The sequence below is a fragment of the Ranitomeya variabilis genome, chromosome 1 (genome assembly GCF_051348905.1).
Source record: "Ranitomeya variabilis isolate aRanVar5 chromosome 1, aRanVar5.hap1, whole genome shotgun sequence".
NCBI classification, from domain to species: Eukaryota; Metazoa; Chordata; class Amphibia; order Anura; family Dendrobatidae; genus Ranitomeya; species Ranitomeya variabilis.
In genome coordinates, this window is record NC_135232.1 from 991,451,938 (window position 1) to 991,476,811 (window position 24,874).

The 24,874-nt window shown below is 42.8% G+C and overlaps 1 protein-coding gene across 1 annotated transcript in view; it reads left to right on the forward strand.

The window, feature by feature from the left end:
- CPE (carboxypeptidase E) overlaps nt 1-24,874 on the forward strand; it is a 97,802-nt gene that overhangs the window by 25,389 nt on the left and 47,539 nt on the right. Inside the window, exon 2 of the mRNA XM_077279465.1 lies at nt 21,737-21,933. Within this exon, the coding sequence (XP_077135580.1) occupies nt 21,737-21,933 (197 nt within the window). The remainder of the gene's footprint in view (nt 1-21,736; nt 21,934-24,874) is intronic.

Below are 24,874 nucleotides of genomic sequence, written 5' to 3' on the forward strand. Positions count from 1 at the left end.
CATGGTTGTAGGTGTTTGTCCTCCATATAGAAATTAGTTTGTCAATGGACTCCAGCAAAACCAAACAGATCTGGTAGCAAATGCCTAATTTATATAGCTGCCTTAGTGTCTAGGAGCTGCTAAATTGCTTAGGACTGCACTGAACAAACTGTGTCCACCTCCAGTAGGCGGATATTTCAGAAAATGATGGACGGCAGAGCACATGTTCACTCTACTGGCACAACTAAAGTCCCAATCCCAGTTGGACATACATCCGAATCCCAATTTACGGGGGTTTCAGATACAAGCCTCAATGGGTGCCGAAACACAATGTGAAAGCACCCCTACAGATTTTTTCAGCTGTTGGTCCGGTGCCATCATTACGAATGACAGATCTGCATCACGTGCAAGCCCTGGCTAAACCAAAAGTTCACATCAGGGATCGGTTAATCCTTTTTATTGAATGTTGTGCTAAATCAAGTTAATGTTGTCTAAGATAACATAATTTTATAGACCAACAATGAACAAGTCGTTTAGAAGGTGTCCATTCTGTATTCACCAATGTATGGCCAACCACTGATTTGTACATATGGTTGTCACCATATGTACCATTCTGCGACGAGTAACTAAGATCTTCATCTAAAGACAGAAGGATAATCACCATGATATAGCTATGGTAGGTGAAGACTATAAATATAGATGCCTCCATTTCTAGTATAGACCTGCCCTGTTTATGTGACAATTCTATAATGTAGCCACTATGCACCGTAGGCTGTATGAAGCCACAATGTAGCCTTTGGTAAGTTATTCTGATATACCTAGCTCTCATTCTTTTTCTGTCAATTTTTCAGAATATGGACATATTGTGCACAGAATAATATGCAAAGCACAGTTGCTGAGAGTACTGCCTGTTCTCAAAGATGTCAGGAGTAGAAATACAGAAAGCTGCTGATACATACTAATGATTTATTTCAGTGATTATGGAAAATGAATTGTTTAACCTTCAAAAATGGATTTTCCTTTTCCAATGAAGGCAGGGTAATGCATGTAATGAATTCTAGATATATTGGTGCAGGAATTGTTTCAGTGAATGATAAGATGCTTGATATTCAAAAGACAGTTTGGGAAATGGATTAATTGAATGACATAACTAGATTATTCCATCATAAAATGTATTGCCCTAGAGATGACTTCACTTTCAGTGACCATGTGAGAAGCCATCGGACTACAGTGTCTAGTATCACTGCATAGATGATGACTATTTTTTACTAATTTTCTGCCAAAAATGAGAATGCATCCCACCTGAGCATAGCTCGTGAAGAAATATTTTGAATATATTTCTCTAGTTTACTCTGATAATCGCTCAAAACCATTCATACAAAACATAATCTATTTTTTTTACTAAAATTTCAGGTTTTTGTAGTCTATATTTTCCATAAAAAATCCCCCTGAAGACGGGATATATTCATTACTGTAGGATGTTGAGTGGAGCTATGCACATTCCTTTTTGCACTTTTTTCGGGCAAGCTTGTAAAACAATGCCGTGAATGTCTTCCATTTTTACCATTTTTTGTTGGCGTTTTTATCAAACACTGTTATAATGTGTTTTTTTTTTTACCCTTTACAGAAGTCTTTGGTAAGATTCCTGAAAAATATCGTACCTAATTTCATATTTCCCTATTAATTGCTAACTATAACACAACTAGAAACAGAAAAATTCCCCAAAAAGTTAATTTTTCCCCCAAAAAGTGCTGTGTGGCATTACCTATCTAATCAGATATCTGTCGGGGTTTCTTGGTCTTCGTGCTGCCCGTTCCATAGGATACTGCTCAGTACGGGGCCATGTAACGAGTATAGGGAATAAACACTCGGAAAGTTCCTACGTGGCCATTTGATTGAGACATGAAAGTCCAGGAGATGTTACCATGGTGACAGAGAGGATTAGCAGATGGAGATGATTTCATTGGTCCTTCCGCTGGCTCTGGTTACTGTTCTTAGCAGCGTTAATATGTTCCCTCCTGCTGCTATACGTGTATTGACCATCTGCCGTCACCCGCCATTCAGACTTAAGCTCTATTTAGGCAGCCACCTATAACATACTGCATGGAAATCCATTACTCAGGATATTTGTAAGGAACGATTCCTTGGTATAATGGAAATGCTCAGTAAAAGATTAATAGTTTGTGATTACAGAGCTTTGCTTTAAAGTAGTTACTGTGGCAGAGGGACAAAAATCTTGTGTCTTATTGTTACCTGTAAGATCTAGTGTCCTGGTCACTAGGTCAGAAATGCTGAAACTCCTGGCACCCTCATACTGATGATTTCTGGGGGTAACACACCCACTTTTAAACTTTGATAAGCTATTCTAAAGAGAAAAAAAGCCCCCAAAATCCAAACCAGGGTATGCACACACGTAATCCTACAGGTAGACTAGCTCACTCGACAGGCTTCAGTTATTTTATGGAACGAAACCAACCACCAGAACTATAGACCAAACTCAAAGAAATTAGTAGCACGGATATACGTTTAAAAATATTACTTTATTTGCAGTGGTTACAACATTATTTGTGTGCACATGTTTGAAAACAAAAAATAATAGGCGACATATATAAAAAATCGCCAATATATAAAAACCTAAATAGGCGTAAGGGGCACCATAAAAGGATAGGATATTACGCAGGACTCCTACAGATAAAATCTAAGTGTAAAAAAAGGGGAAGGGTATTCCACAAGTGACCTCAAAATTATGTGAAATTGCAATAATAATATCCCACAGCGTGAGCATATATATAAGGCAAAAAATTGTGCAAGGGGCAATGTGCCATATAATAGAAAAAAGGGGGAAGGGGTAATTAGGAGTTCCTATACCTTTAAGGCGCCACCAGATCCAAACAATGCGCACTGATTTTCTGGATTTTATTTTTGATATTCTATCGCTCAATGTTAAAATTAACCTACCCTTAAAATTATAGACTATTCATGTCTTTGTCAGCGGGCAAACTTTCAAAATCAGCAAGGGATCAAATACTTATTTCCCCCACTGTATTTAAATGCCAAAAAGTCAAAAGGAAATATACAACATATACAGTATATATAGTCATGACATATAACAACCAGGAGGATACTAGCTGATAATCACACAAAAATGTTTCAGTTGAATAAGTGCATAGTGCATATACAGTAAGTGGTCTATACAGACCTACTAATGGAAAACACACATGTGCTAAATGTTAATGGAGTAAAGTAACATAATAGTAAGTATAAGATACACATCCAGACACTGGTGAAAATCCAGACGGAACCCAGGTTAAATTATGGCACTGACATTAGTATATCCTCTGACAAGGTAACAAGACATGAGAAGATTGAGAAAACCTGACCTTATTCAGACATGGATGAGGCAGACCCCAACACGCATTTCGCAATGTGCTTCGGGGGGGCATCTATACAGTATAATGCACTCCCCATAGTCCTCCATATAGTATAATGCACCCCTATAGTCCTCCGTGCATTATAACTCACTCCCCATAGTCCTTCATACAGTATAATGTACTCTCCATAGTCTTCTATACAGTATAATGCAGTCTCCATAGTCTTCTATACAGTAAAATGTGCTCCTCATAGTTCATACAGAATAATGTGCTCCTCACAGTCCTCAGTACAATATTATGGCCACCACAATTTACTCCTTGATTTTTAAAAAAATACAATACTCACCTCTCCTAGTTTCTCTGCTGCAATGGTCTCTGCAGCAAGCAGTTTGAAGAGCCCGCACATCTCAGCACAGCATGCACCGTGTAGTGATTATCACCACTCTACGATGGGACATCAGACGCCGAGGAAGAATGATGGGAGAGGGAGCACCTCCATCATTGCCAGGATGCCGATACAGTTGAACTTGTGATTGACAGGAGGAGGTGGTACGCCACTACATTATTGGCATATTCGACCATTTGCCACTATGTCCACTTGCCCATCTGTATCCACCATACTGGTATTACTGCCTTCCCCACACACAGCATTAGTTTATACCCTTGGAGTCTGTTCATATTTTCTTAGTATAGATATTTTCTGCTATTAGACAATTCTCAGAGAATATGAGCACATTATTCAGTGTTAGTGTTTGCACAAAGCTCCCGTTATGGGAGAAATCTTGAAGCTCAAGATTGTTGCCATAGAGGAGTTTATCCTCAGGAGATTTGGACCTTGATGAAAAGAAATGATAGCTTTTGCAGATTGTATTACAGTATAGGACAGTGTTCCCCAACTCCGGTCCTCAAGAGCCACCAACAGGTCATGTTTTCAGGATTTCCTTAGTATTGCACAGGTGATTGAATGCTTGCCTGTCCAGGTGATGCAATTATCACCTGTGCAATACTAAGGAAATCCTGAAAACATGACCTGTTGGTGGCTCTTGAGGACCGGAGTTGGGGAACACTGGTATAGGAAATGTTCACATTGTATGGTTTACAAACAGGAAATTATGCAGTTCATCAGAACGTATTGCTAACATCAACGTATACACTAATACGTCACTCGAAAGACATAAATGTGACATACGTCAGCAATTTGGAACAATATTAAATAAAAAATGTCAAGCGCATGGTGCATGTTACTGTATAGTGGCCAATGACAAAAAGACTGGCACATCCACTGGCTTGGATGTGCTAGTCAGTCTTTGTCATTGTATATTAGCTTGCTTACTGACCGAGCACTCCGCCCTTCAGCATGTGGTAGATTTTAATTGCAGCAGGGCTCTACCTAGCCATAAAGTCAGACTTGGAATAGAGGTGTTCACATCTACCCAGGAATTCAGACTTCAGTCTTAGAGAGGTATACACATTAGACATGTTAGGACCCATCAGTTTTGATACCACCTTGTCGTTGGTTGATGGGCATGCATTAATTGGCCAAATTAATTGCTAAGCATCTTATTTTTTCCTAGTATTCAGGAGCCGTATTGCTATTCATATTTAATATATTTCACATTGACGTGCTTTAGCACTACAGAGTGCAACTTGTTTTGTTTATACTTTATAGTGGCCAGCAGCTTCATAGGAAATCTCAATTTACACTAGATGGACAGGATATAGTGTAAGCAGTCAGGCAATCGCAGGTACACGTTGCCTACCTAAACTAACAAAGTAAAAGCTAAAAAAAAAAAAAAGAAGTTTTCAAATTTTATATACTGTATATTTTTTTTTATTATCCCCCCTCTTCTCCTCTTTAAAATACAAAAAATTAAAAAGATAAAGAAGAAGAACTGCCAGAATTGTGAATTTTCATTCACCACACCTACCTTAAAAATACAATAAAAAGGGATCAAAACGTCATGTGCACAACAAAATATTAAAGAAAATAACTGCTCCCCTCATTTAAACCTTAAATGAAGATACCAGGATGATTTCACTTTAACAGATGTAAAATAATCTATACATTACTACTTCATACATGGTTTATCAAGTAAATAGAAATATTGGGGGATTTTCCTAATTATATTTTCCACTGACAACACGGAAAACCACCGTAATTTTAATTTATCATGCGTCACGGCCCTGAACCTAAGTACATCTTTCTGCATTAATAGGCCAGCTGTTGTCTTTTGTATGCCCCATTAAGAGGACATGAGGCACCTTTGTTTGCCAGAGCCTGTTCCTATTATCCACCTACACACATCCATGGGATGCGTCATCAGCAGTGTCTCCTGCGTAGTCTTGTCTCTAAACGATACTCCATCAGTCACGCTGCCTTTATTGGCCAGGAAACCACTGAGGCTGCACTTGCCGCAGTTGTAGAGATGTCATTGATCTACTTTATGCTGAGAATAAAACTTCCAATTGTGATCATTTGTTTATCTGTTACGTACATGATTCCATATATACGGACATATCTACTATTGTGCACCTTGACCTTGGCGGAAATTGTGTCAAATTTTGATTCACGTTATCAGATCTAGTTTTATTATGTATATAATGCTCTGCGGCTTACTTATACAGAAGGGGTGGCATGGTCTGAAATCCACTAGGTGCACTAGAAATTTGTCAACAATTAAGCCAATCAAGAGGTGATTTAAATTCAGACAAAAGTGTCAAAAGATGCACCAGATTGCTTCTGTTTAAACAGTAAGTTTAGTAAATTGCTCCCGTATCGTGTTGATTTCTAGGCCTTTTTAAAAGGAACCTGTCACCTCCCAAATGGAAGTTGAGCTAAGCCCACCGGCATCAGGGGCTTATCTACAGCATTCTGTAATGCTGTAGATAAGCCCCCGATGTATCCTGAAATATAAGAAAAAGACGTTAGATTATACTCACCCAGGGGCGGTCGCGCTGCGGTCTGGTCCGATTGGCGTCGTGGTCCGGTCCAGGGCCTCCCATCTTCATCAGATGACGTCCTCTTCATGCTGCGGCTCCAGCGCAGGCGTACTTTGTCTCTCCTGTTGAGGGCAGAGCAAAGTACTGCAGTGCGCAGGTGCTGGGCCTCTCTGACCTTTCCCGGTGCCTGTGCCTTCAGTACTTTGCTCTGCCCTCAACAGGGCAGACAAAGTACGCCTGCGCTGGAGCCGCAGCATGAAGACAAGAAGAGGACATCATTGTAAGAAGATGGGAGGCCCCGGACCGGACCGCGACACCCATCGTACCAGGACCGCCCCCAGGTGAGTATAATCTAACCTCTCTTTCTCATCTTTCAGGATACATCGGGGGCTTATCTACAGCATTCTGGAAGCCCCTGATGCCGGTGGGCTTAGCTCAACTTCCATTTTGGGGGTGACAGGTTCCCTTTAAGTCAAGTATCCACAGAGAAGTCATTAGTGGGAAATCCACACATAATCACTCAGATGTTGCTGCAGATTTGGCTGGGATGCACAGAGACTGGCATAGAAGACCTGATGGGACCACCAAAATCACTGGTAAGAGTGATTAAATTCTTTTTTTTTGTGGATTTTGCTAGTGGTCTGCTCCTGATCTACAGTAAACTCTACTGTGTTCTGTATTTATCCCGAATTTTAGCCACCCATTCCTTTCTATGGGAAACGCCTGCAATAGATCCACATTATTTGCAAAGACAAAATTGATATGCTGCAGAATGAAGAATCTGCAAAACAGGTTCATTTCTGGCCTGCAAATAAAAGCAGCACGCGGATGAGATTCTAAGGTTGTCACCCACTGTGCTGGGACTCTATATCTTTGTGGATTTTCCTTCTGAAAACCAATACAGAATATTAGCAAATAATAAGTTACATCATAACATTGCCTAACAATGATTTGCTAAGATTTACAGAAAAGTTACATGCTGTTGTAGTGTACCAGGCAGGTCTCTAGAAATGTAAAAAAATAATTTTGAAAATATACTTACAATGTAAGAGAGGAAATTTGTGTTTGTGTGTACTCTCTTATAGATGAAATGCAATGAAATTCATGTTCAGGTTAGGCTAGTTACTCAGATCTGCATGTATGTGTTTCTGAAGAATCCCAAAATTGGGGATATGTCATGTCGGACGCTGTCCACACTAGGGCGTCCGATAGACAGCAGTAATTCCACTTACGTCCACTACACGGTCAGTGGCGTCGGCTAGATTTTATCCAGCTTGCTTGGGGTTAATCTAGCTGGTAATTAGGTTGGAGGCTGGGTCACGCCCACGGCCTTTAAATAGTCGCGCTGGAGTTTGGGCGTCGCCGATTATAGCTTGTGCTTTATGCCTAGTGGTTCCGGTCTGGAGTGGTGGTCTTGTTGTAGGAATATCGTATCTGGTGGTGTATTATCCTTTTTCATATTCCTCCTTCCTATTTGTATTTGTTTTGCCCTGTGCACATTATAGTGTATTCCTGTGTGTCTGCGGCGTGGTGCGTTTTTCAGTTTTCCCTGTCTGTGCTTTCTTTGGGGATTGGTGTGTGGTCTCTTCACTGGTATGTAATATATTTATTTAAGTGGGCACCATCACAAAATCTCGCAAAGATAATACTTGTCTGGGATCACCACCATGCATGTGAAACACATTAATATCAACCATATAAGAAAAGCAGATACATGCATATGATTGTAGGATCACCACACAAAACACCAATAGTTTCAAAAAGTATAGAAATTTTATTTAACACACCCAAAAAAACCAGACAATACACACTGTTAAAAACATTTAAAACTTGTTCCACATTGGAAAATATATGTTAGATCCAAACAATAACGTGTTTAAATACCAAAGTATACAAATATATAGGTAGATAAATGTAGTATATCTTGTTGCCCGACTATAAAAGTATCATTGTATTGTGGAGAGACCAATACTATACTCCTTATTAATCCATACACATATATTCAGACCATTAGGTGCAGACTAGGATGGTCAAAAATCAAGGGGAAATCCACATTTAGCCTATGGCAGAAAAGCTCACAGTGTGATATGCATAATCTCATAGGGGACAGAATATACCAACATCAGGTGTCCCAATATGCATGATGATCCAAAGATATAATTAAATATACATATATGTTCCCCTTGGCCTGAATAAATCGGCCAGATCCGATAGTGCACTGTTTGAATTAGGCACCATTCATACTTCACCCTATACCGTCATACAGTCAGCTACCGTCCTAATGGTCCTAGGTTCAAGGTACAGTCCGGGCAAGGTTCGGGTGGCGGGTGCTGGTTTCAGCTTAGGGCTGAAACAGGAGTCAAGGTCAGGCCTGGCGGCCCAGACATACACACCTTTAGTGTAACTTCTGGGAAAGGGACAGACAGGGTTTCCCTAGCCTGAGGGATATCGCAGGGGCCCGGGTAACCAACCTTAGTCTACCCAGTTCCCCCGTGACTTTATAATCGGCCCAAAAGAAAAAAAATATATATATTTTTTTGCATGTCATGGAGCCCATGACTTCCATAAACCGCCAGTTGAGGGTGCTGTTCTTACAGGTCACTGAATTGAGGGGGGCAGTTCAGCAACAGGGTCTTGTGGTATTCAATGTGCAAGTGGAAACTGCAGGTAGAGTTGCAGAGCCAAAAATCCCTTTACCTGAGAGGTTTGCTGGGGAACGCAGTAAATTTGTTGTTTTCCGTGAAGCTTGCAAATTGTATTTTCGTATGTGCCCGCTTTCCTCAGGTAATGAGGCTCAGCGTGTGGGCTTGGTTTTGTCAGTACTGAACGGAGCGGAGACCCCCAAGCATGGGCGTTTTCATTACCTTCTGATTCAACTGCATTTAACTTAGTAGAGAGTTTTTTTTCTGCTCTTGGACTCATATATGATGATCCTGACAGATTGGCTCTAGCAGAATCTAAAATACGCGCTCTCCGCCAGGGGGAGCGAATGGCGGAGGATTACTGTTCTGAATTTCGCCGCAGGGCGGTGGACACACAATGGAATGACCCGGCGCTGCGGAGTCAGTTTGTATGTGGTGTGGGGTTTCGGGAAGGGTTAAACAAGCCCTTCTGATGTATGAGACTCCTGCTTCTCTAGAGTCTGCCATGAGTCTTGTTGTCCGCATTGATCGCCATTTGCGTCAGGGGGCGCTAGAGACGCCGCCTATGGGGGAGGTTGTAGGTGCACGTGAAGTTGCTGCAGGTGAGCCCACGGAGCCTATGCAAATCGCAGGGGTGTCGCGTCATCAAGCCCCCTCGCTCAGGAAGCAGGGACTCTGTTTTTGCTGTGGTAAAAAGGGGCATTATTTAAATGCTTGTCCTCTGTTTTCCAAAAAAAAGCGCAACGGCGGAAAACTACTAAGCTCAGAGGGTGTGGAGGAGGCCAATCTGAGCTTATGCATATCCTCCATGGTGGTCTCTCAATGTATGCTCCCTGCCAGAGTTTTGGTCGCTGGCAGAGAGCTGCCAATCACTGTTTTTGTGGATAGTGGTTTGGCCACTAATCTCATTGATGAGGAGTTTGCGCGCACGGCCGGGTTCACGGTCGAAAAATTGCCTCATCCTATCCGGGTGGTCACCATCAATGTTACCCCTCTCCCACAGGGGGAGATTACTGAGTTTGTGGCTGAGGTTAAACTCCACATTGGGGTCCTACATTCTGAGCAGGTTACATGTAGGGTGCGCAGAAATCTTCCTGCACAAATGGTTCTGGGTTTTCCATGGTTATCTATGCACAACCCGGTTATTGACTGGAAAACTCAGGACATAATTCAGTGGAGCGGATTTTGCCAGGAGAATTGCCTGGCCACATGTGTGTCCGCTGTGACTCCAAACATTCCTGAGTCACTGCTGGATTTCGCGGATGTGTTCTCAGAGAAGGGTTGCTCAGAATTGCCACCACATCGCCCCTATGACTGTACTATTAGGTTTAAACCAGGGGCTAAATTGCCGAAAGCAAGGATGTTCAACATCTCTGGTCCTGAGAGGCAAGCTTTAAAACATTACATTGCTGAGAGTCTGAGCAAAGGGCACATCAGGCCTTCGTCCTCGCCGGTGGCAGCGGGGTTCTTCTTCATTAAAAAGAAAGATGGCGGACTACGGCCGTGTCTGGATTTCAGGGAGTTAAACCAGATTACGGTTCATGATCCATACCCTATGCCACTGATACCTGATTTGTTCAACCAGGTGGCTGGTGCTAAGTGGTCTTCCAAGCTTGACCTCAGGGGGCTTACAACCTCATAAGAGTCCGTCAAGGTGATGAGTGGAAGACGGCTTTTAATATTCCTGAGGGTCATTTTGAAAATTTGGTGATGCCATTTGGGTTGACAAACGCGCCTGCAGTTTTTCAACATTTCATAAATGATGCATTCTTGCATGTTCTGGGGAAATTTGTTATTGTGTACCTAGATGACATTCTCATTTATTCATGCGACCGTGATACTCATTTAGAGCATGTGAGGCAGGTGTTACAGCTTCTCAGGGAAAATAAGCTCTATGCAAAACTTGAGAAATGTGTATTTTCGGTTCAGGAGTTGCCTTTCTTGGGTTATATTGTGTCTGCTTCAGGGTTTAAAATGGACGCCGCTAAGGTGCAAGCGGTGCTGCATTGGGAACGGCCTGATAACCTAAAAGCACTCCAGCGGTTCCTTGGGTTTTCCAACTATTATAGAAAGTTTATCAAAGATTTTTCTACCATTGCTAAACCGCTTACTGATATGACGAAAAAGGGTACCAATTTCTCTGCCTGGCCTCAGGCTGCTGTGCGCGCATTTGAATTTCTGAAGAACAGTTTTGCTTCGGCCCCCGTTCTGGTGCAACCAGACGTATCAAAACCATTTACCGTGGAAGTCGATGCGTCTGAGGTTGGAGTGGGGGCGGTGCTGTCACAAGGCTCATCCTTGGGCGAGTTGCGTCCTTGCGCCTACTTTTCCAAGAAGCTGTCGTCTGCCGAACGTAATTACGATATCGGCAACAGGGAGTTGTTGGCTATCAAGTTGGCTTTTGAGGAATGGCGACACTTTTTGGAGGGGTCGGTCCATCAGGTTACAGTTATCACCGACCATAAAAATCTGCTGTATTTGGAGTCAGCCAAGCATCTGTCCCCCAGGCAGGCTCTAAGGGCATTGTTTTTCACGCGGTTCAACTTTTTTGTTACGTACCGACCTGGGTCTAAGAACACTAAGGCGGATGCTTTGTCCAGGTGTTTTCCGGGGGGAGAACCTCGGGAAGATCCGGTACCCATCCTCCAAAAGGGTGTAGTGGTCTCGGCTCTCACGACTGAGGTTGAGGCTGAGATTGCCGAGGCTCAGGAGGAGGTACCACCAGAGCTTCCCATTAACAAATCGTTTGTACTGCTCCATCTTCGCCTAAAGGTGTTGGGTGAGCATCATGATGCTGTCCTGGTTGGCCATCCAAGGGTTAGAGGTACCTTGGAGTTGGTGTCACGTCGGTTTTGGTGGCCCAAAATCCGACAGGACGTGGTCTCGTACGTATCAGCATGTACCATGTGCGCTATGGCTAAGACGTCCCGCTCTCGTCCTGCTGGCACACTACATCCTCTCGGGGTACCCAGTTGGCCATGGACGGAGATTTCCATGGATTTTATCACAGATTTGCCCTCCTCTGGTGGGAACACGGTCATTCTGGTGGTTGTTGATCGGTTCTCAAAGATGTCGCACTTTGTGTCTTTGCCTTCGTTGCCTAATGCTAAGACTCTGGCTCAGGTTTTTGTGCAGGAGGTGGTCAGACTTCACGGGGTCCCATCTGACATCGTGTCTGATAGGGGTACTCAGTTTGTGGCAAAATTTTGGAAAGCTTTTCGCTCACGGCTGGGGATCAAGTTGTCGCATTCTTCGGCGTTTCATCCTCAGTCAAATGGTCAGACCCAGCATATGAACCAGAATTTGGAGCAGCACTTACGCTGTTTTGTTTCTGACAATCAGGAGGAGTGGTCGACGTTCCTTCCTTTGGCTGAGTTTGCTATAAATAATCACCATCAGGAATCGTCTGGGGAGTCCCCGTTCTTTTGTGTTTACGGGCTCCATCCTCAGTTTTGTACTCTGTGTCAGGGGGGCTCTACTGGCGTCCCGGAGGAGGACCAGTTAGGAGCACAACTGTCATCTGTTTGGAGGAGAGTGAAACAGCGCTTGCTAAGCACAGGTGCAAGGTACAAACGAGTGGCTGACAGTAAACATGTGACAGGTCCGGACCTGAGTGTGGGTTACTGGGTGTGGTTGTCCACAAAAAATATAAAACTCAAGATTCCATCCTTGAAATTGGGTCCAAGGTTTATTGGTCCATTTAGGGTTGCCGCCATCATTAACCCGGTAGCCTACCGTTTGGCGCTCCCTACGGTATATGAAATACACAACGTGTTCCACAGATCTTTATTAAAAAAGGTGGTGGGTTCTGTGGACACGGCGCCTATGCCACCTCCAGTCTTGGTGGATGGCAATTTGGAGTTTTTAAGTCTCCAAGGTGGTTGACTCTCATGTAATGCACCGCACATTACAGTACCTGGTACACTGGCGTGGTTATGGGCCGGAAGAGAGGTCCTGGGTACCAGCCTCGGACACACATGCGGACCGGCTGGTCAGTATGTTTCACCGCCGCCATCCGGACAAGCCGGGTCCTATAAGTCGTGAGGGCCCTGGGGTCCCTTGTGGAAGGCGGGGTACTGTCATGTCGGACGCTGTTCACATTAGGGCGTCCGATAGACAGCAGTAATTCCACTTACGTCCACTACACGCTCAGTGGCGTCAAGCTAGATTTTATCCAGCTTGCTTGGGGTTAATCTAGCTGGTAATCAGGTTGGAGGCTGGGTCACGCCAACGGCCTTTAAATAGTCGCGCTGGACTTTGGGCGTCGCTGATTATAGCTTGTGCTTTATGCCTAGTGGTTCCGGTCTGGAGTGGTGGTGTTGTTGTAGGAATATCGTATCTGGTGGTGTATTATCCTTTTTCATATTCCTCCTTCCTATTTGTATTTGTTTTGCCCTGTGCACATTATAGTGTATTCCTGTGTGTCTGCGGCGTGGTGCGTTTTTCAGTTTTCCCTGTCTGTGCTTTCTTTGGGGATTGGTGTGTGGTCTCTTCACTGGGTGGCGGGTGGAGGTTTCAGCTTAGGGCTGAAACAGGAGTCAGGGTCAGGCCTGGCGGCCCAGACATGCACACCTTTAGTGTAACTTCTGGGAAAGGGACAGACAGGGTTTCCCTAGCCTGAGGGATATCGCAGGGGCCTGGTTAACCAACCTTAGTCTACCCAGTTCCCCCCGTGACAGGATATTTGAGATAGAATAGTGATCATGGTGGCAGAGATTATTTTCACTTTCAAAACACTACATCCAGCCTCTTCTGAGCCCACAAGGGATTCTCTGGTGCTTTGTATATCGGGAGGTGAGTAATACCGTTTACTAGCATCAACAGGTGCCTGCCAGGCATGTGCACTATTTCTAGCGGGCATACATGCACACATCTTTAGCGTTGTTGGCCTACCAATGTAAAAGTGATAGGTACCATAGAACCCCTTTAAAGAGGAACTCCTTTCTTGCTTTTTGAGTGCTCCGACACTCCAATGGTGTAATGCTGATCAAGGCTGCAGCTGTGACCTTTTTTTTACGATTGTTTGCTTTTCCCCTCTATGTTGTTGTTTTGATTGGCTAGCATCATAGAGGAGAAAAGGAAAACGCCCACAGAGATGTTTTGTGGTATTCATCCCTTTGGTTTAAGGGAAAATTTGCTTGTTTACCAGGGGCATAACTTTAGAACAGAGAGGCACAGAAAAAAATACAATCTAGAATCAGTGGAACAGCAGCAATTGGAGGAGTTATTCAGTTGAAATAAAAAAAAATCAAGTGAAATGATCTCTTTGAAGGAAAAAAAGTGCATCCATAAGCATAAGCTGTCTACTTTATATAACATTTATCACCAATGTTGTGGCTTTGCTAGACATTTCTGGGTGCAGTAACAATGGGTGGTATCGAACCTTACACAAATGAAGAACTGATCATTGTTTGATTAGTTGTTCCTTAGACCAGGGGTGAGGAATCTTTTTTCTACCAAGGGCCATATAGATATTTATACCATCCTTCAGGGGCTGTACAATCTCTGCCCACAAAGTGCATCCTGACTCTGGCACTCGTTTCAGGAGGTTGAATTTTCTTGCAGCGTATTTGCTGCAAAAAAGTCAAGGAGAGCCGGACGTGACATCATCACACCCGGCTCTGCTACATCTAGATGACAGGCTGCATGATGCGTTCATACTGCCTGTCATCCAGCAGCAGACCCCCCCACCCAACATAAGTGTTTGCCTCGCTGTCATATGCATGACAGCGCCGCAAACACCGCTTCTGATCGGTGGGGTAATCTTCCCCGCCGGTCAGAGAGCCGCGGCTCTCCACTGTCGGAGAGTTTTTCTTTTATTTGGAGCAAATTTCACATTTCTATTGTTTTTTGTTGCTTTCCAGTGACTGGTCAAAAGTGCAACATGACTTTACGGACACACTGTATACAGTACAGACCAAAAGTTTGGACACACCTTCTCATTTAAAGATTTTTCTGTATTACCTCTTGAAGCTCATCAAGAGAATGCCAAGAGTGTGCAAAGCAGTCATCAAAGCAAAAGGTGGCTACTTTGAATATAAGACATAATTTCAGTTGTTTCACACTTTTTTGTTAAGTACATAATTCCACATGTGTTAATTCATAGTTTTGATGCCTTCAGTGTGAATTTTCAATTTTCATAGTCATTAAAATACAGAAAAATCTATAAATGAGAAGGTGTGTCCAAACTTTTGGTCTGTACTGTATATATTGTAGGGTATCAGCTCTCTGGTAACTACGCTGAGGCGCAAGATTATTATATCAAATAAGCAACTTTACAGCTCCAAAACTAAACAGCTTTTCTCTAGTACAAATAAATAACAAATAGTCCTTTCTTCAGGCACATTGAAACAAAGTAAATGTAAATGTAGTACTCTCACCATCTCGCTATTCCAGACAGTATCAGCTGAATCAGATTAAAGCATGTTCACCAAACACCTCTGTTCAGCCCAAACTCCTGTAAGTCCTGGGCTGGATTATGGGAAAGACCTTTCTCATGCAGACTTTCGGTTGCTCCTTACTACCGGACCCAAAACCCAGTCAAATTAAAACTCTCTCAGTAACCTAGGGTTACTGTAACAGACTTTACATTACCGCGGCAAACCACCTTCGTTTCACATATCTTCCATCAAGGACCTTACCTCCTGCTTTCTTACTATCTATCTATCTATCTATCTATCTATCTATCTATCTATCGTCTATCTATCCTCATTGTAAATGCAATGTACAACTGTGTCTTGTATGCCAGCCTTCATGAAGTGTGCACTGAAGTAAAATGAGCCTCCTAATGAATTCAGCACACTTTTAAAGGGAATCTGTCACCCCAAAAATCGTATATGAGATGACCACTGGCATCAGGGGCTCATCTACAACATTCTGTAATGCTGTAGATAAGCCCCCGATATAACCTGAAAGGTAAGAAAAACAGGTTATATTATACTCACCCAGGGGCGGTTCCACTGTGGTCCGGGTCCGATGGGCGTCGCGGTCCAGGTCCGGTGCCTCCTATCTTCATATGATGACGTCCTCAACAGGGCAGACAAAGTACGCCTGCGCCGGAGTCGCGGCAGGAAGACCCTGATGCTGGTGGCCTTATCTCATATACGATTTTTGGGGTGACAGATTCCCTTTAAACTCCTGTGCGCCAGTGCAAGAATCTACTCCAGTAAAGCACTCCACATTTGTGGCAAATTTTGATGAATTGGTCGGTCTCACTTTGCCTTGCCCCGTCCCAATTTTTAAACATGGTATTTTGTGTTTGCAATATTCATAGTATTATGGTATTTGCATATTATGTCAAAATTGTACTTAAAGCACCACTTGAGAGTTTCTTTTTATTGCAGCGCTGGAGAGGTGCAGCTAATCAAAGTTTCCTGTACCATACTTACCAGCTACCGAATTCGTTTTTTATTGGCACCTCTCTGGTTGGTCTTCTGCAGGTTCTGATCGAGATGTGATTTTGGTCCACGCTGATGGATGTAACCTAACCCCTTGCAGGTTTGCAATGTGGAGTTCTGCCTTATCCTGGGCATCTTACATTAATGCAGTCTGTTCTTGGCCAAGATTATCTCTTTCGGTGAACTCTGCTGTGGCATCATCCATGTCAGAGTTACTCAGGAATGCAATGTACTTTGCAGACAGTTGCTGGTAATGATCATATCCGGCAGATAACCTATTTAGTACTGCTGTTAAATTTGCTGCGTTACTGTTAAGGCCCCGTCACACATAGCGATTTACCAACGATCACGACCAGCGATACGACCGGCCGTGATCGTTGGTAAGTCGCTGTGTGGTCGCTGGGGAGCTGTCACACAGACAACTCTCTCCAGCGACCAACGATCAGGGGAACGACTTCGGCATCGTTGAAACTGTCTTCAACGATGCCGAAGTCCCCCTGCAGCACCCGGGTAACCAGGGTAAACATCGGGTTACTAAGCGCAGGGCCGCGCTTAGTAACCCGATGTTTACCCTGGTTACCCAAAAAAACAAACAGTACATACTCACCATCTGATGTCCGTCAGGTCCCTTGCCGTCTGCTTCCTGCTCTGACTGAGATCCGGCTGTACAGTGAGAGCAGAGCGCAGCGGTGACGTCACCGCTGTGCTGTACTTTCACTTTCACTTTGCGGCGCTCAGTCAGTGTGGGAAGCAGACGGCAAGGGACCTGACGGACATCAGATGGTGAGTATGTACTGTTTTTTTTTTTTTACATTTACGCTGGTAACCAGGGTAAACATCGGGTTACTAAGCGCGGCCCTGCGCTTAGTAACCCGATGTTTACCCTGGTTACCAGTGAAGACATCGCTGGATCGGTGTCACATTCACCGATTCAGCGATGTCAGCGGGACCTCAACGATCAAAAAACGGCCCAGGCCATTCCGACACGACCAGCGATCTTGCAGCAGGGGCCTGATCGCTGGTACGTGTCACACATAGCGAGATCGCTACTGAGGTCGCTGTTGCGTCACAAAACTTGTGACTCAGCAGCGATCTCGCTATGTGTGACGGGGCCTTAAGAGCATGGAAGTGCTTCTAGTGTTCAACTCTGTCCCATAAAACATCTAGGTTGTCACAAAACTAATCTGTGGTCGCAAAGTTCTGATTTTTGGTGTCAGTTTGGTTACACCTATGGGACGCAAGCCATGTTCTGCAGTCAGTGTCAAACTTGATGCGTTTGCCTCACCGAGGTGTCTACAGAGCTTTTTTTAACATGCTTTCTCTAAGATGGCGGATGGCTCTAGGTTTGCTTACACACTATGCATGTGCACACTGACGCTGTAGACTTAGGTTTCCTGTTACTATTCTGCACTCGATATGTGTAGGTGAGATGTGTCTGACGGATGTGGCTATTGATCTCTATACAAGCAATGGTAGATGGGTTACTCACTATCCTCTCCTTTCTAGCTTGACCAGCTGCATGTAGATGATCCAGAAAGGAAATTGCAATGGACAAACTTTTAGGTAGTTTATCGACTGTACCTTGACAAATGATGGGGTTAAGATGTCTAGGAAAGATGAAAGGACATGGATGAGGAGTAGAAAATAGAGAATGTAGAATAGAGATAACAGGAGGATCCTCTCTCCAGCTCAGATGCCATTTCTGCCAAGATGGCACTGACCAGAAAGAATAGGATGTGAAGCAGCAAGATAGGCGGAGTTACACAGAGAGAGAGATGCATGATGGGAAATTACAGCTACAATACATGAAAACATATTATAACAATGGACAGTCGATGTTAGCAAAGGAACACAAACTCTTTAATAAACATAATAATATAATGAACTTATTATGCTTATGTCCTTGTAATATGTGTAAGCTCTGCAGACGATGGCTGACCAGCACAGATGTGCTGTATATGTAGCATCAATGCGAGCGATTGGCTGTAGTAATCACATGAATGTTATGTCATCGCTACAGCATCATCTTGTATTTAGTGAGTAATGGGTATTTTATATATTATACCAAAGGCAACTTTCTGTATATTTATTGTGGTTGTCTGGGAATTTAAAGGGTATCTGACACCAGGTTTTTACCAGCTAATCTGAGAGCAGCATCATGTAGAGATGGAGACTCTAATTCCAGCCATGTATCAATTGCTTGACTACCTGCTATAGAATTGATAAAATCACTGTTTTATCAGAAGGAGATTATCCCTAAAGAACCAATAAATCTGCTGCCATGTATTCCTCCATATTCATGACATCTGTATAACACTGACACCACAATTGAGTGGCAGTTTTCTGCCTATGCACAGTGTACAAAGAAAGTGGGCAATCAGTGGTGTGGGCAGAGTTATACAGAGCTCAGCATTCAGAGAACTGGCAGATACGCAGCAGATAAAACTGATTTTATCAAAACTACAGAAAGCAGCCCATTAAGTGATACATTCTTGGAATCAAGGCCTCTGCCCCTCCTGTTCTCAGATTACATAGCAGAAACCAAGTGACAGGTCCCTTTTAACAATGTAAAGAAAATGGAGACAGCGATGATAATATCTTTAAAGTGCTGCAGAATATGTTGGCACTATATGTAAGTGAAATGAATAAATACAATTTACCGTAGCTCATTTATAAAAATCTATTCTTATCCTGCTTTTAAACAAAGGTTTTATGTATATGTTTATTTGCAAATATACATTATTCCTTCATAAACTTTTAATGAAGTTACTTTATCACTGGATAGCACATCATACTATACAGCTAAGCCATTGGGAAGATGCTGTAATTCTGGCTAATTAAATGTTCCATTAAAACAATAAAAGCACTGCGAGCTATATCCTACAGCTGGGAACATGTACCCAATGTTTCACCAAGCTTTATTTTACCTCATCTGTAATACAGCTGTCTTCCATTACTTTCCTACTTCTCCAGCAGTGTTACACTCTGATTCCTATATTGGCTGCAGATGGGCCAATAATCCCACATAAGCACAGAACAGACCAAACCTGAGGCCACCCACCAAATTGAGTTTCACAGTAAATATTTCACCAGGGGGAGAATACGTTCTGTTGGGGCCCGTAGTGGAGATTTCTGAAATAACTGCACTTCTTAAATGTCAGCAAATTATTTTTGTATCTACTAATTGTACCCCTGCACCCACATTAATGCTGTAGGTGGACATCTACTTGGTTGACCATTTGTCCTACATTTGCAATTGTGTCCTACCTCTGCACAGTCACAAAGTTTTTAGTCTAAATGAAGACACAAATCCATCCAGTTCTTCCTAATTTTTTAAGTGTTAATCCAGAGGAAGGTAAAAAAAAACCTAAGCAAAAGTTATTTGCCCCATAGTAAGAGAATAATTCTACTCAACCATACACAGCAGTCAATGTCAGAGAGGCCTTTAGTTGTTTGAAAGTTATCTCTGGTTTCTTTGAGACTTCACAGGCTATTATATGCCTTGCTTTTGGAGCGATCGACCACTCGATTGGTCGACCACTCCTGGGGATAGTAATAATGGTATTTAATTTACTGTCTCTGACTGTGAATTGGCAACGTCCAAACTCTTTAGTTATGGTTTGTAACCTTTTCCAGCCTGTTGAGTATCAAAAACTCATCTACTGAGGTTCTCAGAAATCTTCTTTCCTTTTACCGTATGTTGTGTAGACGAAAGTCCCATCATCTAGATCCCATAACCTGTCATGTTATATTTATCGAGAGAGGCATCCAGGCCCTCCATGAACCTGTTTGATGAATTGTCCATCACAATCCAGTTTGGCAGTCTGACAATCTTGACCGATCATTTTGCTCTTTCATGACAGAGATAAGGGCTGAAAGTACATGTTGACCTAACAAACTGTAGCTTTATTTTGGCAGGGGCTCTCTCTTTATGTGTTCTAACAGTTATGAGTTTTTAGGGAAAAAAAACTAAGGAATGTGAGACAACCATTTTATCTCCCAACCATACTATTTGATGGGAATTGTCAATAAGTTAACAATGGTCATGTGTCAAAGAAAAAAATGTATATTCCTCTAATGTGCAGAATGCCAGTTGAGAATGTAATTGTCAGCTGACAATACATATTAGATTTCACTCAGACAAATCCGATTTATTCAACTGTATTGGGAAAAAAAGAATATGTCTGGTCTCTGCACTCTCAACCATTTTGTTCTGTTGCAGATAAACTAGAGCTGTCCATACACCATAGGTAGCTCGTTAAGCTAACAGCTATTCCTCTGCCCTCATACACATGTATGCTCAGCTGAGCCAAGTGTGCATGTGTTCTAGGTGGAGGGAAGGGTCGTAAGCTACTGTTCGGTGGGTTATGTTACCTAAGAAGGTTGAAGTTCAACAGACCCAATTTTTTCTTTCCATGACATTTGACCTTTGGATGAAAGTTGAGACCCCTATAAACATTATGGTAGTCTCACTGAAGTTGGCAGGTTTGCCCGACATTCTGATATTTATTCTCTGCTTCCTATTGAAATAAGATGCATACTCTTCTGAAATGTGCATGCATGTATATAGGACAGTGGACAGCTGGGAGAGATAGCAGCCAGCTGAATGAACATTCACATGTCAGTGACTCCTTGAACTACAAAAACTGTTGCTTTATTCTTGGTATTCGAAAAACCAAAGGTATCTTACATACCCGAATGTATACCATATCCAGATAATTTCAAAATGAATTCTACCCCACATGCATTTAATGGAGGTCTACAAATGCAATGCTTTTCTGAAGCATGCAGTGTATTAATAAAGGTTGTAGGGTCTGTGGGATTATAGGACAATCACAGACATTACCATAAGGGTATGTGCACACTTTGACTTTTAGAAGCCAGTGCACCCGCACCCTTTTTTGAAGTTAAACACTCTTCAAGAAAACATTGGTGTTTTCTCTAATGTGTCTCCTCTGTCGTCTTTCACAATGACTTTTGCGCGGCCTTTCGGCTGGAGTTTTCTTTTTCTTTTAATTGGATATATAACATAGTGATGGCATCCAAGTGGAAGTCTCCTGAAGGATGGGCCGTTCAAAGCCTGAAGCGTTTAGAAGTGACAAAAAAACGATCATAGGTACAGTAAGTCAGTTTTAGGTTGCTGTGCATTGTGTTCATTCTTTTTGGCATTTTTTAGCGCTTTTTCAGGCGGGTTCCCGGCACAATATACATACTGTATACCCTTACAACATGAAACACTGAATTTGTTACTATTGAAATATGACAAGTCTAGTGTAAAATATTTCCAAATAGCAATCAGCAAACCAAATGTCATATAATGCTGTGCGGTGAATAGGAAGTATTGTAAGATGGGATGTGCTGTTACATGGAGATGATTTGTTAAAACTGGGGATCTAATGTCTTATAGGTGAACCTGAATTTAAGTATGTTGGAAACATGCATGGGAATGAAGCTGTGGGTAGAGAACTTCTCATTTATTTGGCCCAGTATCTGTGCAATGAGTACCAGAAAGGCAACGAGACAATCATCAACGTGATCCACAATACCCGTTTACACATCATGCCTTCCATGAACCCAGACGGGTTTGAAAAAGCTGCTCAGCAAGTAAGTAAAAGGGTACAAAAAAACCAAAAAAGGATGTTAATATTGTTTCTATCAAAAGGGTGTTATTTGGTGTATTACACGTCTAGTCCATTAATGTGTGGTGTGATTGATGTTAAACCAACCCATGGATCACCACTGATTATCAAAATAAGTGTGTTGGTGTGCTCTGTGGAGAGTGGTGGCTCCTTTCATGTTTATCCATTGGTGTTATGTATCCGTGTAGCTGTCTCCCATACTGTAGTACCACCTTAGATGATGGAATCCTGGATGTCCACAGTCACAATGATGGCCTATGATGTATGTGTCACCTTTGTCCTCCGTGTGTTCCCCAATCTGCATGATAACTGAAAAAATGTGAACACATGATTATATAGTTTGTGTGATCTGCTTAACTTGCCTGTTAAAGGATACCTGTCATATACACAGATGTCATATGTTGAGAGCAAACAGCCTAAAGCCCAATAGGGGAAGCAGAAGGAAATAGCAACCATTTAGAAGCTGAATAGTTGCAGCTCTGAAGAGGCTCATGTTATCAATAGCTACAATTGGAAGTGTTTGCGTCATGTAGACCTAAGGCGTCCAAGCACCCTATATAACTGTTGACTAAACACTATAAATCCCATAACACCCATAAGCATTCACACTGGGTTCAGCTAAGGCTGTGTGCACACAGTGCGTTTTTGATGCGTTTTCGCGTTGCGGAAATGGGCCAAAAACTCTATGGAATCCTTATGCAAGCTAATTCAATGACAATCTTGAAGTATAGTGCACATGATCAGTAATAATCCTTGAGTATCTGCAGTGCATTTTTCTCTGCAGCATGTCAATTCTTTGTGCATTTCTGCAGCGTTTTTCACCCATTGACTTTAATTGAGTCAGTCAAATCCGCAACAAAAACACAGGTATAAAAATGTTTGAAGATTTGCTGAGTTTTTGTTTGTGTTTTACCGGCTTCCTATGGCGTTTCCACCACCGGTGCGGTGGTTCTTCTCGGTGGTAACGTTACCGCCGGTAAGATCATTCGTTAGAGCGCTGCGGGATCATGCTGTCAGATGTCAGTATGACCCAGCAGCTGTGACTGTGACCCGCGATAACGCTAACACCGGTAAGACTGTCGGTCAGAGTGTTGCGGGGTCATGCTGTCGGATGTCAGCGTGACCCCGCAGCTGTGACTGCGACCTGCAGCGGTAACCTGCAGTAAAAAGCTTACTGCAGGTCAGCAGGCATGGGCTGATGAGACTACTGCTTCCATTGGGCTATGTTTGCTGTCACTGATAACAATAACAGCAGGTACCGCTAATGGGAGACATAGTCTCATCAGCCGGCGCCTGTACACAAAGTTGAAAAAAAAGTAAAATAATTACATATATGTTCAAATAAAAAATAAAAAAATATTATACTCGCCTAACACCAAATCCCCGATGCCCTCGTCTCCTAGAAATAATGTAAAATAATAAACCAACATATACTCCCCGTCCGCCGTAGTCCACGTTTTACCACGGCAATCTCACGTGTAGAACAGTCACATCAGGAGATGTGAACACTACCGCCGGCGATATACTGACTCCTGCAGTGTTTCACTGAGCTGCCGTGAGAGAAGTCACCGGAGTTCATCAGCTGATCAGCTCCAGTGCTCTCACTTATGGCACTGCTGCATGAGAACTTTCTCACGGCAGCTCAGTGATACACTGCGAGAGCGATTACCTCCTCTTAGTGTATCGCTGGCTGTCTTTGAGGGCAGTCACATCGGTTAGGTGAGGAATATTGTGGTTTTTAATTTTATTTTTGTTGCAGGAGATGTTGGCTTCGGTTTTGGTTTAATTAACATTCATTAAAGGAGTCTGTGTCATTATTTCAAATAAAGGACTTTATTTTGGGTGTCTGTGTTTTTATACAATATCACTATATGGTTACTAATTGATAGGTGTCTTATAGACGCTTCTCCATTACTAACCTGGTTGCTTGATGTCACCTGACAATACAAAGGTGACATCAACCCCACAAACATGATCCCCACTTGCCACCGCTAAAGTGGGAAGAACGAGGCTAAGCGCTAGGTTTGGCACATCTTATAGATGCACCTTTTCTGGCGCGGTTGAGAGCTGATGTTTTTAGTCTGTGATGGACCAATATCCATGGCCCCTTCCTAGGCTATGAATATCATCCCGCAGCTGTCTGCCTAGCCTTTGCTGGTTAGATTTTATATCATTTTTTCTGTGGTCCCCCTGTTAACTAGCCAGTAAAGTCTAAGTAAACAGCTGTGAGCTGATATTAATAGCCTGGGAACCTTTATGGCTATTGGTTCCTTCCCAGAATATTAACATCAGCCCTCAGCTATCAGCTTTCCTTCTGCTGGTTATTAAAATTATGCGGGAGCCAAGTCAATTTTTTTTTCCTTTAAAATTAACAGTTGCTGTCTGGTTACAGCCTATGTAGGTTCGTTCTGTTAACGCTCCTACATAGGCTGGTGACAATGTGTGTGTGTGTTTGTGTGTGTGTGTTTGTGTTTACTTATTGGCTTAGTAATGAGGGTGTCGGGCTGACACTTTTTCATTACTAAGCCTTGGGCTAGGTGTCGATTACAGCTGCTGACACCAGTCCCTAATCCCATTACCCTGATGCCACTGCATCAGCATGAAAAAGGTGGTGATGAACCAAGAAAATACATCACAAAACATTTTTTATAAACATCTTTATTTAGATCAAAAAAGCATTGATTGCTGTAGAAAAACGCACCAAAAACACGTGTTTTTGCCACAGGGTTTCTCTTGCCAAGAGATGCAGAAACGTTGCAGAAATTTCTGCAAGCAAATACTCAATGTGCGCACATATCCTGAGTCTTCATTTACTCTGAGAGGGGAGATGGGCAAAGCAAACCACTGCCAAAGACCTCTGGTTGCAGAGAATTTTCCCTGGCATTATTCACTTTTCAGCAAGACTT